Below are 18129 nucleotides of genomic sequence, written 5' to 3' on the forward strand. Positions count from 1 at the left end.
AGGAAATTGTTGCCCTCTTTTTTGGCTTTAAGCATCATGCTATGTGGGATTCTGAACTTTTGCACTCTAAAACACAACTGCAGCATTATCCCTCCTGTTTTCCGTTGTGGAACTCAAGGCAAGATATGCAGAAGGTTCTCAGCAGTCTCCTATCCAGGCACCAACCAGATCTGCTTTGCTTCAGCAACCTAGCTGCATCATGTGTTTTCCAACTGTGCCACAAGAACCATAACACAAACTGTTTACAAAGATTGCCTTTGGTTTGCCATGAAGAATGGGAAGCCGCTATTGGACTAACACAAGAGTAAAGCTCTCTTGGATGTGCCAAGGTACTTGAGCAGCACTTAGTATTCAGGCATACAGGCCATATTTAGATATTTCCTTTGTAGGGAAGTGGCATCCAATTAAATGGCCTCTTAAGGAAACTGCTTATTTTATAGTATAAAGTGGTTCTCTTTTCACTTCTCATTCTGAAACTCCCTCTGCTGTTCCTTGACATCCTAATCTGCCCGTGAATCCTAAATGATTTCAACTAAACAAACCTCTTGTGTTTTAATTTGTTGGAACAGATGTGGGACAAGAAAGTGTGTGTTTCCTTCACCCCCTAAGAGGCACGCAGTTAGTTCCACAGTTTATGAGGCAATGAAAAGATTGAAAAGCAATTTACAACCCTCAAAGTGCTTGTAAATTTTTGTTCTGCTGGACTGCAAATCATGTGAATAAGGCTTGCATATCGTAACTGTATCAGCTCTTTCACTCACAGCTACACCCCATTGGATGTCCTTTTAAAAACCTGCCTCTTTATGAAAAAATGAAGATATTTCATAATTCATGTTAATACCTTCAGGAATTCAGAGCCTATTTGTATGTCACTTCTGTGAAGCCAGTCAGACCACTTCCGCACTGTCATTTTTGTCACTCTTTTGTCCCTATTGCTTTGCCCCCCCTTTCCACATGTGTTTCGCTCCCTCTGGGACTACTAGAGAAAGCAAAACATATTTGGGGAGGGGAGAACCCCCAAAGCAATAGGGACAAACGAGTGACGAAAATGACAGTGTGGAAGTGGCAATGGTTAATTGCATCTAAGAAACAGTTTCCCTTTCTAGAAACTACTATAGTACTTCAGCTGAAAGTAATGCTTGATTCTGTATTAAGCCAAAATTCTTAAATACAATTATTATTTATTACTTAATTCATCTAATCCCCACCTTTCTCACACTGGCCTCAGATGGAAGATAGTAGATTCAGCAACTAACCAGCCAACACCCCAATCTCCAGAACAAGCTTGGTCAGGTAAATTGCTTTGAGAAACCCAGAATTACTTCAGGGCTTTGATGGTGATCTGAATTCCTTTGGTTCCATAAAGTCAACACAGCCTCAGTTCTGTCCTTAGCTGTGGATTTCTAGCTAGCAATTTTGCATTGCTTCGGAGACAGACAACATGGATAAAAACTATGTAACTTTATGGAAAGTATTAAAAACAATAGTGGAGGACCTTGTATTTGTACATGCTGCCTATTCCTAGAAGCTAGACCCTGTTTTAATTCAGTGGGGGTAATAACAGAGTGGAACTCTTGTGCATCAATATTTATTCCACCCAGCTGTGGCCTAAGAAACTCAACAGTTGTTAGGATTGGCAGTCTTCTGGTGTCATTTGATCTTGAGCCATTAGAAGGTGATAAAGTTTACCTCCGTGCAATGAGGGGCTAATGATTCCTGCAAATCAAACCATTGTTAAATTATTTGTTGTATAGAGGTTGGACTAGGATCTGGGTTCAGATCTCTGCTCTGCCATGAAAGCTTGCTGGGTGACCAGTCATTCAGCCTACCTCACAGGGTTATTGTCAGGATAAAATGGAGAACAATATAAGCTGCTTTGGCTACCACGGAGAGAAAGTGGGGCTTAAATGAAGTCAGTCAGAGCTGGGCACGATCCCTCCTGTCCCACCCCCTGCTCAATTGGTAGCAAAATAAATTCTACCACTGCAACAGTAGCAGCTTTGTGGAGTAGGCATAGGCCCTGGAATGAAATATTGTTGAGGGTCTTCTTGTAAAATGTTTGCCATTTACAGTTTACTGAAGACTGATAGTCAAACATCACTATGATCAGAGTCTTTTAAAAATTATTTCTATGGCATAAATAACTCAAGGACAGAACAGTTTTTCACAACTGATTTTGACAATTAAGCCTTTAAAAAGACAACAGAAATATGCAGGCAAGCATTATCTGGACTGAAAACTGGAGGAAAAGGAGCAAGATCCTAGGAGCAGTCCTCATAACTGCTATGATACCATTGTGTTGCTTCACGAGCAGCCAGACTAAATAGCAGCTTTAGGGTGACTTTTTACTGTCTAAATCTGTAGCTAGTATTTGGTTGGTTCTTTCCTGGGTTTGAAAAGAGATGCCAGTTGCTGGATGGTAATCAGCATGTCAGGCCTCAGCCACTTTTACTAGTGATTTTATGCTAGTTTGAGGTCACTAGGTGGTGCTATAGTACCATTTGCTTCACTGACAGAGCTAGAATTTTTGAACTAGAATGATGCTGGCTCAGCCCAGAAACTTGAGGGAAGAGACAAGACCCCTTTCTTAAACTTATGCTTCTGAAAATGGCACACTGAGGGGCTGTTGTGTGGGCATGGCCATGGGCCTTGCATTGGAGGTTTTTCTTTCTTCCCCTTCTTTTGGGGCTCCAGGTCTCTCAGGGGCCTATGCTAGGTGGCTCCCTTTCATTTGCTCTGCTTGCAAGATGAGTGCAGTGCAGGGCCATTCAATGTTCCACGAGGAGGAGTAGCCAGGTCCTCATTCTTGTCTTTCCCTGGCTCCATTCCCCAAAGTCCTAGCCATGGCCTTTCATTCTGCTTGCTAGCAGGGTTGATTACAGGGCATGGCCACATCCTTCTGGGGAGTATTATTGGGGGCTGTGACTTGCAACACTGAATGCATTGTCCTTGGATGCATTTTCTACATTCCAGGGCCATCTCCTTCACCCTTCAACTTCCCCTGGCTTGTTTAGCTTGTGCGGTGTTGGGTTATCATGAATAGGGGTTCTTCTCATCACCCAAGAAGTGGCCATTGACTAAGGTCCTATGCACAGTGTCAGCAGGGAGATGGGGTGGCTCGCAGCCCACCTAACTCCAGGCCCCCTGACCGTGTCCTCAAATGTGGAAGAGGCTGGTGGTCATGCGGGTCCCAGTCAAGAGCCATCCCCTCTCACTTGGCCTGCTGGCAAGGTGACTGCAAAGGATGGATGTGATTCCTGGGTGTTTGCTTGTTGGGGCTCACCGAGGATTGGAGAGGGAAACAGTCATTGCAGTGAGAGGGAAATGGTCATCGGTGACCACAGCGACACCACGGAAGGATTGCACTGCGCCGGCAGACAGCAGTCACCTTCCAGTGGGGCAAGTGAGAGGGGATGGCTCTGGACCAGAACCTATGACTAGCCTGAATAAAAGGTGCATTCCAATCCCACCCTTATCAGCACCTGTCTCAGGCCATCAGTCACTGAGGCACGCCGTGGGGTGGTTGTCCATAATGGACTCAATTTAGACCAAACACATTGCAGAGAGCCCTCACTAGCTTCTGTGTTCAATAGGTCCTCTGAATGGAAGTCCGATAGGGCCTCCCCACATTCCATGGTTCCACAGTCAATCTCCACAATGGCAAGGTGGCTGACCGCAGGGCATAGACAACCCTACCGGGGTATGTGGGTATCGTGTCATGTGTGCCAGGGCTCTTAGCCACTCCGTCTCACTTGTCCCACAGGCTAAGTGAGCATGGGGGCCAAGTCCAACTTTTAATTAATCAGTTCTAATTAAAAGGAAAAAAATAGCAAATTGTCTAGTCCACATTTATAAAATAAAATAAAATTCATAACCACGCACATTTTTGTGTTTTTCATTTTTGCTTCGAGTTTCTTTTTCTTTATTTGGTTATTACCTGGTGTTTTTTTCTGGTTCTTTTGAAACCACTTTTACCCCCATGATTTTCTGGAAGCCAATTCTGAGTCAGCTTTTTCATCATGCTTGATGTTTGTGTCAGTTTCTTTATCCCACCCACTCTGACCTACCTCAGTGACTGGACTGTCATCATCATCAAACCACTCCCTCTCCTCCTCCCTGCCCTGAAAAAGAGTGGATTCAGGTTTTTGTTCTTTTAAAAAAAAAATAGTCCGAAAACACTGATATAGCAATACAGTGTTGTAATGACAGTTTAAGCAGGTTCTCTAACTTCCCAGCTTTCATTAAAAAAAACAAAAAAGTAAGTCTGTGGCTTCTTCCCTTATGGAGATTTTTTTTTAGATTTATATACCGCTCTAACCTTTTTGGGCAGGTCTCTGAGCAGTTTACATATATCTTCCAAATTCCCTAACTAGGGCCACATTGTTAATGGGTGGTGTCTGCCTACCAGCACCCAGGGCTTGTTGTTCTTCTGGCTTCCTCTAGCAGCTTCAGGTATCAGCGTCCTTCTGGTGCCCTTTTTTCTGGAGACGGTCTTTTTCTTGGTAGCTTCCTCCAGCAGGCCTCGTTCTGGCGCGTAGCTCTGTATCGGCTGCGGCTACTGTCCTTGGAGGCTCCGCCGTGCCGTACGTCACCACGCACTCCAGCCTCCGCCTCCCTGGGCTCCGCTTCAGACGTCGACGTCGCTCCACTGGGTCTCCACAAGGTCACCAGGAACTGCTCCACCGCCATTGCCGCTACCGCAGCCGTTGATGCCTCTACCTCGCAAGGAGGAGGGTGCCCCCCGCCACCTAAGGGCAGGTACCCAGTTTATCTACTTGCCATTTAATGCTTTCGAACCGCTGGGTGGGTGGGAGCTGGGACTAGGGCCAGGAGCTCACCCTGGCCGCGGTGGGTCTCGAACAGCCGTAATGGCTGTTTGTTGGTGTTACTTGCAGGTGCTCTTACTGCCTGCGCCACTACTCCCTGTATAAGGCATATCTCCTCGAGGAAAGGAGATACTTACTTTTTCATTTTAAATTAAAGCTGAGGATTTAGAGAACCTGCTTAAACTGTCATTACAATACTATATCAATATTTTAGTGCTTTTTTAAATAAGGAGGTGGTTATGATGTGACCAGTGATGACAACCAGTGACAACAGCACTTGAAATCCCTCATTATTTAAGGCATGTGCAGAAGAAAATAGACTGACTCCACAACTATGAAAATGCACAGGGAGAGCAGATATGAGGAACAACTATGCCCAAATCAATTCCAATGCTTGTGGATCCACTCCCAAGAAAATCTAAAATAAAGCATGTGGAGGAGGTCTGAGTCCAGTGTGGTGTAGTGGTTAAGAGTGGTTGACTCTAATCTGGAGAACCGGGTTTGATTGCCCACTCCTCCACCTGAAGCCAGCTGGGTGACCTTAGGCCAGGTTCAAAGGTATATGCACTCCTAGGTGCCTCCATTCCTCCGTGACCCACTTATAAGAAAAATTATTCTGAATATAATTTGATGTTATCTGAGTGAGATTTATAGGATAGATTTCTGATTTGGAGGAGCTGATAAGTAACCCCGAGATGGCTCCAAACTGAGTTAAAATATGTTGTATTGCCTGTAAGGAGTGACTAGGATTCTATAAATATTGTGTTAAACATCTGCATACAAGTTGACTTTTTGTTCTTGATTTCCAATACTAATTCCAGTAAAGAGAGGGTTGGATCTGAGGTCCTCGGCAAGCAGTTCCATTGCCAGAACGAACATCAGTGGAGAAAGAGGACACCCCTTCCTTGTACCTCTGGTCAGAGGGAAGGCGGGGGAGGTGCTGCCATTTACTCTAAGTCTGGCATTATTATGTGCATAAAGTGTGTTTATTGTTTGCACAAATGTGTTTCCAAACCCCATTTTTTAAAGTAACTTTAACATGTACTGTATCTCAACGAAATCAAACGCTTTCTCAAAGTCCAAAGCCAAAATTAAAGACTCCTTTTTGGTTCTCTTTTCATGACCGATGATATCAATGGAACTGCATATATTGTCTGTGAGTTGCCTATTTAGAATGAATCCCATTTGATATAGCGTGCAATGAACGATTTTAATCTATTGCCAAGGATTGTTGTGAAAATTGTATTATCATGGTTAAGTAACGCTATCGGTCTATATGAAGAGGGAGCAGATGGATCGCTACTCCTCTCGAACTGGATGAACCAGGTGCAAGAAACTGATCTGAATAAAATATACATTTTACTAGTGGGCCAACCTGTGATCTTATATGTGATTCTTGAATGAACACAACATCTGGCCTGGTGCGTTTCAGATGTTGTACAAACCTCTTTCTTTTAATAACGTTATTCAAACCTCTGATGTTCACTGAAGCTACTTTCATACTTCTGCTAGATCGCAACCGCGTCAGAATGTTTTAAAATAGGGAGCAGATAAATCTAGGGTGGACAAGGTCAAGGTTTACACTTTGGAATCCCTTATGTGTGACAGTGCAAATAAATAATAAATAATTAAATATTGTATTACGGTAAAAGCTGGATAAAGTTGGATAATAAATATATATGTATATATAAATATAGTAGTATATAGCTATATATTATAAGATTTAAGTGTGGTCAATGTATAAATATATAAATATATATAAACATAGAAGTATATAGCTATATTAAATAAAAACAAAATACAGTCAAAATGTATAAATATATAAATACCTAAATTTATAATATTACAATTAGATGTGGGAAGTATTTAGGAGTGTAACTAAATAAAATAAGGAATTAATATAGTAAGAGCAAGTGTAAGTATAAATATATCGCTAAAACTATTTCATTCAAGCTAGAAATCAATTAATTATTAAATTAATTATTTAAACTGATCAGTCAAATTAATGAAGAAAATTTTCAAAAAACAATCACCCCTTTTCCCCCTCCCTCCTCCCCCCCACAATCAATAAAGACCTAAAAGAGCTGAAATTAGGTTCTAATCCTAAATAACAAATCCACAAGATTAAAGTACAATACAGTGTGCAATACAAAATCAATCAACAGATGGTAAAATGGCAGATGAAGGACTGTGCTGGAAAGGTAAGGCTGACCAGTTGTCCTTTTCCATGGAACTGAGGTAAGCCTCCAGTTGAGTCCTGTAAAAGAGGCAGATGCAGACCCCTCCCCCCTCTTGTTATTCTTTCCCTAAAAAAAAAAACAAACAAAGACTTATGAGTTGAACTATTAGTGCTAAAGAGAAATTTAATGTTTATTACGCTATGGCCGGGGCGTCAGCAATATTTTCCGGTTCAGGGGTGGAGTTTGATCGAATAGGGATCTTAGGCCCCGGTCACACGGGCAGGAAACTGCAGAGGAGAAGCGTGGCTGTTTGCCCTGGGGCAAACTACTGCGCAGTTACGTGATCAGACCTCCTGTGGAGGTACCATGGAGGTTCCATGGCAAGGGAGAGGTGCCGATCACAGGACAAGCCGGCGCACAACGAAGAAGCGCAAACTGTTTTTTATTTTTGTGTACATGACAAATGCGCATGCTCCGTTGGGTGCGCATGCGCATCCACAGAGACTTGGACAAAAAAAAACATTGCGGGCGGGCGCCGGATGCCACTGGAAACGCGATCAGACGCCCGCCCTTGCCCCGCAGTTTCCGGAAACTAGTACCTCCAAGGTACTCGTTTTTTGCCACGCAGTTTCGGCTGGAAGCCTCGGTTGAGCCACAGGAGTGCTACGCTTCCCAGATGTGCTGGTGAGATCGCGCCCGGAAACTCCGGCTGTTTTCCGTCTCACTTGTGTGGCTTCTGTTACGTGTGACCGCAGCCTCTGTTAACTTTTCCGGCGTTGTAGATAGTTGAAACTTTCTTTTGTGCGATCTGCGGAGGTCTGAGTCGTCTAGGATCCTTAATGCTTGCAGCAGTTTCAAACCACTATCTTCATCTGTCGCATGGTAAGTCTTCCCATGTTGCATGGTAAGTCTTCCCATGTTGAGAAACTTGTAGTTTGCCAGAGGGGAGCCATTTATATCTTATATTAGCCTGTCGCAGTTTTAAGGTAACAGGCTTCAGGTTATATCGAATTACAAGTGCATCCTGTGGGATGTCAGGAAAGACAGATATTTGTGCTTCGTTGAGGGAGAGAAAACCTTTGTTTCTGGCAATTTGAAGTATTCTCAGATGAGACTCCCAGTCTGCTAGCTGCAAAAGTACGTCTCTGAGGACCCTCCAATAAGGGTTCAATAACGAGCCTAGTCTAAATGCCCTTACTATATTCAGCTCTGTGGGAGACTCAAGATTTAGGATATTTTTCAGCCATTCCTTTGTAAATTTAGTTGTACTCTCTGCTTCCTCCGCCCCCTTGGGGACCCCTCTTAATTTTAATTTCAGTTGTTTGAGCTGCGATTCAACTGAAATCAGCCTGTCCTTAGTTTGTGTGTCAGAGATCTGCAGAGATCTTGGATGTCCACCTTCATTGCAGAGCCCATTTTCAACGCGTTTCTGCAGTTTGTGTTGTGATTCTTAGTGTACTTTGTATGTCCTGAAGCTGTTCCCTTATCGGTTGGATAGATTGAGATATTTTTTTGCTTAGTCTGATTTCCAGGTGTTCAAACATTGCCGGGATATCTTGTTTGTCAAAAGCACACTCCAGCAGTCGTGCGATTGAGTTCTCATCAGCCATTTTCGCCATTGCGAGGTCCAGTGCTTTCGGCTCCGATCTACTAGTTGACGTACTGGGAGATTGAACACTCTTTGTTGTTATTAGTTTTGATACCCCTGTGGGATTACCATTATTTCCTCCATTTTGACAATATTTGATAATAAATTGTGCTTATCTGAGGGAGTTCAGGGAGTGGGATAAGCGGAGCATCGGTTTAAGTGGCCATATCCAATGGCGGCTCCGCAACCCCCCCCCCCCGAAAACTTATTTATGATATGAACATAACACTGAGGAAGGTAAGAACAAAGTTTGAGTCCAGCGGCACCTTTAAGAGGAAGGTAAGGTATAAGTAACAACATTTTGCTTCCGTTGAACTTTTGAACTGAGATCATATTCCTGCACTTGAGATCCTTTGGTTACATATTGACTATTTTCAGCCTGCTCTAAGCAGCTCTTCTTCACAGTTTTACTTTGTCAGACATCCTCTGTCCCCCCCCCCCGCTCCTAAGCTGCCAACTCCTCTGCTACTGGCTCCTAAATGTCATTTTTAACTGCTGTTTTCCAAGTCTCCCTCTCTCATCATTAAGAACATAAGAGAAACCAATGTTGGATCAGGCGAATGGCCCATCTAGTACAACTCTCTGTCACACAGTGGCCAAAAATACCAGGTGCCATCAGGAGGTCCAGCAGTGGGGCCAGGACACTAGGAGCCCTCCCACTGTTGCCCCCCCCTCAAGCACCAAGAATACAGAGCATCACTTGCCCCAGCCTGAGAGCTCCTATCTATACCTTGTGGCTAACAGCCACTGATGGACTTCTGCTCCATGTGCTTATCTAATTCCCTCTTGAAGCTCGTCCATGCTTGTAGCCACTGCCACCTCCTGTGGCAGTGAATGCCATGTGTTAACATTCTGTCAGCTTTCATTGATTGCTCTTAGATAGAGGCGAGACCTAGACTGTCTGGCACAACTGGGCATTGGTCTCCCCTCAAAATCAACTCAAACTCCAGCTGCTCCAAAATGCTGCAGCTCGACTATTAGCAGAAGCTAGCTGGAGCCTGCATATTACTCCCATTCTGCAGACACTCCAGTGACTGCCCATTTGTTACCAAGCTCAGTTTAAGGTATGAGCGATCACATACAAAACCCTTCATGGTCTTGGCACTTCTTGTTTCTGGGACTGCCTCTCTCTTTATGCTCTACCATGACAACAGTGCTCATGTCAGCTGAGGCTTCTGCAGGTGCCAGCTGGCAAATGGGCAAAATCAGGGCTATTTTTGGGCAGGAACACACAGGAACGGAGTTCCGGCTGGCTCCCAAGTTGGCCACACCCAGCAGGAACTCATTAGCATAATAGGCCACACCCAATAGCAGAAACTCATTAGGATTGGCTACATTAGGGGTGTGTGGCCTAACATGCAAAAGAGTTCCTGCTACAAAAAAGCCCTGGGTTTTGACAACAAACAAGGTAAACAGAATAACAAGCAAAAGGTGGGTGTGGCTGAATAACCACACTTCTGGTAACATGGGGGTGCGGCCTAATGTGCTAATGAGCTGTGCTGTCAGGGGTGTGGCCTAATATGCTAATACGTTTCTGCTGTTGGGTGTGGCCTGTTATGCTAATGAGTTCCTGCTGGGTTTTTTCTACAAAAAGAGCCCTGGGCAAAATTGACAAATGCCTGTACACGTGCTTTCCCCATTGTGGCTTCTGCCTTTCTGGAATGGCCTGCCCAAGAAGGTCAGGATAGCTCCTAGTCTCCTGGCCTTTTGCAAACTATCGAAAACTGAACTATTCAAGAGGGTTTTTCTCTGCAGGTAGTAGGGTTGCACTCTACAGATCGGTTTACAAACTTACCTGGATAAATGATTAAGGACTGTGGTCTGTACTGCTGTGTACAGCTTATTATAGAAGGGTCCTATTATGTAATCTCTCTACTGCTTGTCATGTTAATACTTATTCCGTGCTTCAGGTTTTTCTGGTGGTTCCAGACTTCTAAAATCCGAATGCATTGGTTACTGAATGTCCCATTTTGTTGACTGTACTACTCACTATGCGTAATCTGCCTTGAGTCCCTGTTAAAAAGGTGGACTATAAATAAATAAACAAATGAATAAATAGAAGACCTTATGCATCGCCCCTCCACTAGCAAAACAGTACTTAGGATTTCCAACTCTAGATTGGGAAATTCCTGGACATTTGGGGGTGGAGCCTGGGAAATGCCGGGTTTGAGAAGGGGATGGACCTCAGTGGGGTACAATTCCATAAAGTCCACCCTCCAGAGCAGCCATTTTCTCCAGGGGAACTGATTTCTGTAGGCTGGAGATCAGGTGTAATTCTGGGGGATATACTAGCAAATTGTATTATCATTTCCGCAACATGTAATTCAGGCAATTTTTATAATAATAAGTAGTTCTTTTTTTCAAACTTTTATTGATAATAAGAATGTACAACAGTATAAAGATTGCATATATAAAAGGCAAAAAGTAGATAACCATGAGAGAGTGAACATTATAACATATGTTAGAGATATATCATATCATTTAACGTAGCCCAAAACAAGTAGTTCTTTATTGCTCTGTCAGCAAAATTTCAAATGTGCTTATCAGTTAATGTTAAGACAGAAACTGAGAGTGAAATCAATGCAGAAAGATCTCAAAGGAGAATTCATTTACTTCTAATTCTTTCTCTCCAATAATCTTATCTTACACAGAGAAGCAACTCATTTTAAATTTAAAACTCTTGTCAGATCATTCTGATCCTAGATTATTCTCTTTGGTGGCATTTAGGATGATATGAAACGTGGCAAACCAAGAACTGTTAGGCTAATTAACATGGAAAACTAGCCATTCTGGAAAACAAAACCAGAATTGTATATTTAAAAGTCCTCAGTCATTTTTTTCACCTACTCTGCTGAGGACAATTTTTTTTCAGAAGACATTGAACTGAGTGTTCCATTGTTTAGCTTCTGAGAGTTGTTTTTTCGGGTGACAAAGCTGAGCAGGTCAACGGCTGTGACCACACCAAACACCATCTGTTTTGTGTAGGAGGTTCCATCAGCATTGCCTGGAAGTACACAGGAAGGACGGTTAGGTAGTATATTAAAAGAAATCGACTTTCCAATCAACATAGGAGTAAAGCAAGGCTGCATATTAGCTCCATTATTATTTAATCTTTTCCTAAATGACTTGGCCTCCTTCTTGGAAGGAATTGATGGTCACAATCCAAAACTAGGGGCGAGACATGTCCTGCTGCTTCTGTATGCAGATGATACTGTGCTACTCTCCCTGTCAGAAATAGGGATGGAAAGGATGTTCTCTCATTTTTTAAACTACTGTGATCTGAATGATTTGACCTTAAATTTTGATAAATCAAAAATAATGGCTTTCAGAATACCTGAAAACCTGTCAAGTGGAGTATAAGAGGGAAAAGGACTGAGCAGGTAAAAAGCTTTAGATATCTAGGAGTGTATTTTCACTACAGCGCTAGATGGATAGCCCATAGAACAGAAGTGGCAAAATCTGTGAATAATAATGTTCTGGCAATCACTCTTTTTTTTAATATTAAGGGCAACCAATTCATTCCTGTAGCCCTTAGAGTGTTTAATCATAAAATTAGTGCCAAACTGCTGTGTGTCATACCAATTTGGATCACAGACTTTATAAAAACAGTAGAACAAATACAATATGACTTCTTAAGGAAAATATTAGGGCTACCAGAGTGTGTGTCCTATGCTGCTATATGCTTGGAGACCAATCAGAGACTGGATTATCACAATTTAATTTTGGCTACGCTTACATTTTAGGAGTAGCTCCAATAGTCTTATTGCATTTATCTTATCTGAATCTCTATCATCTGCATGATTATCTGGTATAGAAAATCGCTATAATTGGGTTTAGTTTGGATGACTTAGGTTCCCTCCCTGACAGGACTGTTTTTGCCTTGATTAAACACAGACTTAAAGATATTTAACTGCAAGAACTCAGAAGCTTCACCTTGGGTAGATGCTCCCCTTTGAGGTGGGGGGGATCTGCCCCAAGTGGTTCCTTGGCAGAATATTTTTCTTGTTTGACCTCCCCTTACCTTTCTAGAGCTTTTATGTTAGCCTATTTTAATGTCCTTCCTTCTGCCGTATTGCATGGGAGGTTTAAGAAAATTCCACATTCTAATAGGTTTTGTGTCTGTGGTTCAAAGGACACAGAAAGTATTGAACATGTTTTCCTGCATTGTATAGTTTATTTTGATATCTGTGCAACTTATTTAGGCCTTCTTCTTCACAAGCATGATGACCAATCTGATCATGGTAAGATTTCTCATCTATTATCCACTCATGACTGAGATTATTGAGACTGTGGCTACATTTATTTGTTGTGTTGTGTTTATTTGTTGTGTTCCCTTCCTTCTTGACTGTGGATGTAAATGATGTCATTTCAATAAAGGTTATTGTTATTGTTTGTTAAGAGAGATATACAATGGAACATTGCCTTTAGTTAAGAAGTCCATTTAGCTCAAAGTAAGGATTTGTTGTTATTGTTCCTTTGGTGCATGGTTGAGAATTCAACTGTTGCAGATTATAACTTTAAACCATTGTTTAGGATGCTTTGACACAGTGAGTGTGAGAGTTTGATTATGTTCTTGTGTAAATCTCCAAACATGTTTTTTCACTGTTCTAGCAAACCTACGGCTTCATCCTTGAGAAATGTAACTTACAAATCAATGCCTTCATTTTTAGAATAAACCTCATAGAAAACAGAACAAAGTTTGCAAGTTATTCTTCAAAATGCTCAGTGGTCTCTAACATAATGCCTTTAGAGAAAACAAATTAGAGCTTTAGGAAAGTCATATGATGCTCATGCAATTGGGTCTATATAAAATAGCTACAACCTAAAAAACCCCTCCAAATCTGTCAAATTATGGTGACACTGTCTTATCTTTTCAGGAAAGGCTTGTTAAGAATTTTAGAAACTGCATTTTATCTTTAAATGCAGGTTAGGTAGCAGAAAAGATGACGTGTGCTTTTTATTTATAACCTCATTTACATATGCTAGTGTTTTCTGTATAACTGTGATTCTGGTTTATTCAATATGTTCAAGAATAACTAGTAATTTTAATTAAAGTTCGTAAAAGACAGCATTGAGAGATCTGGTTAGATATAAGGTTTTCTCCAAGATCTGGAATAAACTTTTGATCTTTTTCCAGTCAGAAGACTGGTACATATACTGAGTGATCATTGGACAGACTGATAATTCTTCACACAGCCTTGTGATTTAGTGGTTAATCAACTGCTTTAAAGCAGTCGAAGAGACTCTTGTTTCCCATGTGCCTGTTTTAAGTAATACCCCCCCCCCCCAGCTGAGAGTAGCTTCATAACACACCTGGCTATTTTCTATGGCAAATTGCATTTTTTTGGTTGCTTGTTTTATGTTTTTTTCAGCTGTTATACAATGTGTGTCGTTTTGATGTCAGTGATGTAAAAATAGATGCCAATTTTAATAGCAATGTTTCTACTAGATTTCATTTTTATGGTCAGGAAAAAGGACAGCTAGAATTTTCTTCCAAAGATGGACAAATCATAAAAGAAGCTTGTTTAAAACAAACCAGAGTTGAAACACGGTAACATTCCTCACAAAACATTGTCCTCAACACCGACTGCCTGCTGGCTGTTAACTGAAGTTGCCAGTTCTGCCCTGGGTGTTCCCTGGAGATTTGAGACTGGCGCCTGGGGAGGGGCAGAGTTTGGAGAGCAGAGGGAGCTTAGCAGGGGAAGCCCAGGAATCTGCACTCTGAAGCTGCCGTTTCCTCCGGGGGAAACTGATCTGAGTAGTCTAGAAATCAGTGGCTATTCCAGGAGAACTCAAGGTCCCCCCTGGAGGTTGTTAATCCTACTGTCAACTCACACCCCCCTCCAAACAAATTGGGAATTAGGTAGCCATTTATGTTCTTTGTCTTTCAATCGTTATCTAAGAATGCCTTTTGTGTACCATGTAGCACTCTCTGTAGGCTCCACGGCTAAAAAAACCCCCTTCCTTCTCTGGTAGATAATTCTGAGCTTTAAGCACCTCCTAAAGGTAATGGATGAAAGACTTAACAGGTAACGGCCCCATGAGGCACCATGATTATGCTTTATTCATTTGTTTTAAAATAGGGGGGAGGGATTGCACTTACATTGTTCTAATTCATGGACAACTATAGCAAAGTGATCGTTTTCCAAAATATGTGAAAGTTTTCCAAGAGTGTCATCCAAACTAATCTGCAAAGAAGTTCCAAACATAAAATAATTCATGTTATTAACTGTCTAGGACTCAGTCCATACATTCAAAGTTTTTTCACGCATAGCAGCTCCACTGTCAAAACTGCATGGGAAAAGTCATGTATAGCTGGGTGCTGAGACTGCTCATCTCCCTGCTTTTTTCTAGTTAGGCCTCAGCATGGTGAACCCAATTCTTATGCTGCTTTCTGTATGAGGCTGCAGCAGCAAAGTTACTCTGGCCAATTTCCCACAAGCGCTGCTCCACGCTCGCTCTTCCCTTTTGCCCCGATGGTACATGTCAATTTCACACAAGCTGTTGCGTGGCTGCATTTTGCCCCAGAGCTTCTCCCCTGCACAGGGCCGGCTCTCCCGCTAGGCCAACTAGGCACTCGCCTAGAGCGGGAGGCCCTGGATGGGGGCGCCGAAGTTCGCCTCCCTCCGCCAAAACCCAGTGCCGATCCCCGAGGCTCCCTTCCACGTCCCTCCCGCCCGGACCCTCTCTAGCGACCCATGGCCGGCGGGGAGAGGCACCGGCACCGCAAGGCAGGAGGTAAGCGTGCCCTGCTGCCTGAGCCAGCCAGCCAGCCCCCCGCCCTGGGATCGCATGGCCCTTTATCCCCTCTCCCACCTACCTCCTCCCGCCGCGGGCACTCGGGCGGCGGCAGCGGTGGCAGCTCCAGCAGCAGGTAAGGAGGGCTGCCAAGAGAGGGTAAAGGGCCGCGTGGTCCCAGGGCGTGCCGAGGTGGAGGACTGTCAGTCTGTCTGATTCACACAATCCTCCCCCCTGTGCGCAAACTTGAGGCCACGGCACTTTCTTTCTGACGGCACCTGAGCCAGCCAGCCAGCCCTCCACCTTGGCGCACCCCGGGACCGCACGGCCCTTTACCCCTTCTTGGCAGCACTCCTTACCTGCTGCTGTAGCTGCCGCCACCGCCGCCAACCGAGCGCCCAGCCCCCCTGCCACTGGGTTCCTGGTGAGGTGGTTTCCAGGTCCCACCGGGAGGTTGGCATCTGCACCCTGCAGCCTTGCCTAGTGCGCAGCCTCGCCTTGGGCCGGCCCTGCCCCTGCGCCTACTCAATCCTCAAAAAATAGGATTGAGTAGACGCGGGGAAAATCACACGAAGCTGCAAGGCAAAATGCGGCCATGCAGCAGCTTGTATGAAATTGACACGAACCATCGGGGCTAAAGGAAAGAGCGAGCGTGGAGAAGCGCTTGTGGGAAATCGATCTCTGTGTGTAACAATGCCAGCAAATCTTGCCTCAGAGTGACAACCTATTGACTTGCCCAGTGTGCTCATATGATACTTACTCCTTCATATTTTCTATTTCCCCAGTCGTACTTGGACTCTGTGTACATGCAGTCATTTTTTGATTCAGGCACCATAAGCATTGGAACTGTTTAGTCATACAGACCATATTGTGCAAAATCTTTCAGGTCTTGAATGGAAGCACAATACTTGTCATCCCACTGATATGAGTCTAGCCTAGGAAGCCCCTGATTGGTCTTAGCAAGTATTGTGGCTTCAGACCAGTTGGTTTCTCTCTTTCTCTTATGTACCATCTTCTCTCTCTCAGTTTCTACCCCTATCTCCTTCATCCCCATCCTCTTCCCTGGGGTTAGGCTGGCAGGGGGAATCCAGCACATCCTGGACTCTCTAGGGATCTAGCAGTACCGGTAAGGGACAGGGTCAGTACCTTTGAAAACTGCTGATAAATGACCTTGATGACTGGATCTGAGAACTGGGCACTTCCTGCTAGGAGTGAGGAGAGGATACTGCTGAGAGTTACCATTCCCAAGATGAGTCTAAAAGAAAATACAAAGACTCAGGAAATATTAAATTAATTCATTCAAATGCTTATGCTACAGAGACTATATATGTCTCCAGAGATGCTGGGTGAGAGAAACCATTGTTGTGATGAGCTGCTTGGGGGCTAATTCACATACTTACCAAGTCCACATCATGGGTATGTAGATTGTCAACAGATGTGCTCTAGGAGTTCTGAGCTCGGAACTTAATTCCCAGGCCCAATTCAGACTGGGACTGTAGCGGGCAAGAAAAGAGATCTTAAGCCTCCCTCCCACATTGTTTTCCCAGTCTGAAATGGCCCTGGAGAACTGCTATCTGCCCTCTTGGGGAAACTTAATTGTACATGGAAATTTTCCAGTGGGGCAAATTGTGGCTTCCCGGGGCTGTTTGACTTAAGCGCCCCGAAAAGTACTGGGTTCGCCGCATGCAGGAGTCGGACTACAACATGTGTTCAGACGCGTTTATTGTACTTCACAACAAGACCAACTTAACGGCCATTGTTGTGTATGGAAATTGAATGTATGAAGGTATGAGCTTGAGTCTGACAAAGGTATTGTAAACCTACCTATCTGAACAAAGGAAGTTCTGGAGGGAAGTAAAGTGATTGGTCTTTATGTACTGTATTTGATTGGACCTTATCTGACATGTGGGCGTGGCTTGCCAAGCCCGGACTTTGTGTTCAATAAAGCTGTTATCATTGTTCACCTGCTGCCTCGAGTCTCGTATCTAACAGCCATGCAAGGCCAACTATATCCACTCCACCTGGCACACCTATGTACCCATTGGAGGGTTTGAATTTCCTGCCATGGGAGCTATTGGTGGACTCGGGGTGGACTAGGATCCTAGGTCCCCTTTGTGTTTGGGGACCAAGCTCCTGTGGTGGTCCGCTTACATAACACCTCCTCTTCTGCACACAATGATGCTGATACAAATTGGGCCAGTACATGCTTGGGAATTAATTTCCTGTCAAAGAATTTCCAGTACATATCTTTGTGACCATTCACATGGCAGACACATTGATTTTGTAACATTAATTGGCCTTCTGGAACCACATACCTCTGTTTTTCTGCCAATATTTGTATCATTTATTTATTTAATTAAAACTTTTTAATGCCACCTTTCCACACAACTCAGGTTCCTCGTGTTGAAATAGCAATAGTAAAGGTTCACACGCTGCAGAAGTGGAAAGGTGGAAAGGAAAGAGAGTAATTCAGTTCTAATGGACGAGGGTGATGTTGCCTAGCGACTAATTAGGGCCTAGAAGTTTGTTCTTCTAGTTTATTTTTTGTTTATTCTTCCCTTTTAAGCTTGGCAGATCTGCTGCAAACCGGGAGAGAGCTCTGCACAGAACTTATTTACTTGTTTGTTCTCTGTGTTTGAAAGTTAGGTAAAAGTTTCTCTTCTTGAAAGCGTCTTCAGCCTGGACTCACTCATTTGGAAAATTGCAACATCTGTCATTCCCAAGGAGATATATATAT

General features: G+C 43.5%; 1 protein-coding gene across 1 annotated transcript in view; it reads right to left on the bottom strand.

Moving 5' to 3' along the window:
• Positions 1-11497: 11497 nt before the first annotated feature.
• Positions 11498-18129, bottom strand: part of LOC107109202 (cystathionine beta-synthase-like) — a 47448-nt gene continuing 40816 nt past the window's right edge. Inside the window, exons 13-15 of the mRNA XM_015409765.1 lie at positions 16539-16647; positions 14758-14842; positions 11498-11658 (exon numbers count right to left, since the gene is read on the bottom strand). Of these exons, the coding sequence (XP_015265251.1) occupies positions 11498-11658; positions 14758-14842; positions 16539-16647 (355 nt within the window). The remainder of the gene's footprint in view (positions 11659-14757; positions 14843-16538; positions 16648-18129) is intronic.

The sequence above is a fragment of the Gekko japonicus genome, unplaced genomic scaffold (assembly GCF_001447785.1).
Source record: "Gekko japonicus isolate JY-2015 unplaced genomic scaffold, Gekko_japonicus_V1.1 scaffold4, whole genome shotgun sequence".
Classification (NCBI taxonomy): domain Eukaryota; kingdom Metazoa; phylum Chordata; class Lepidosauria; order Squamata; family Gekkonidae; genus Gekko; species Gekko japonicus.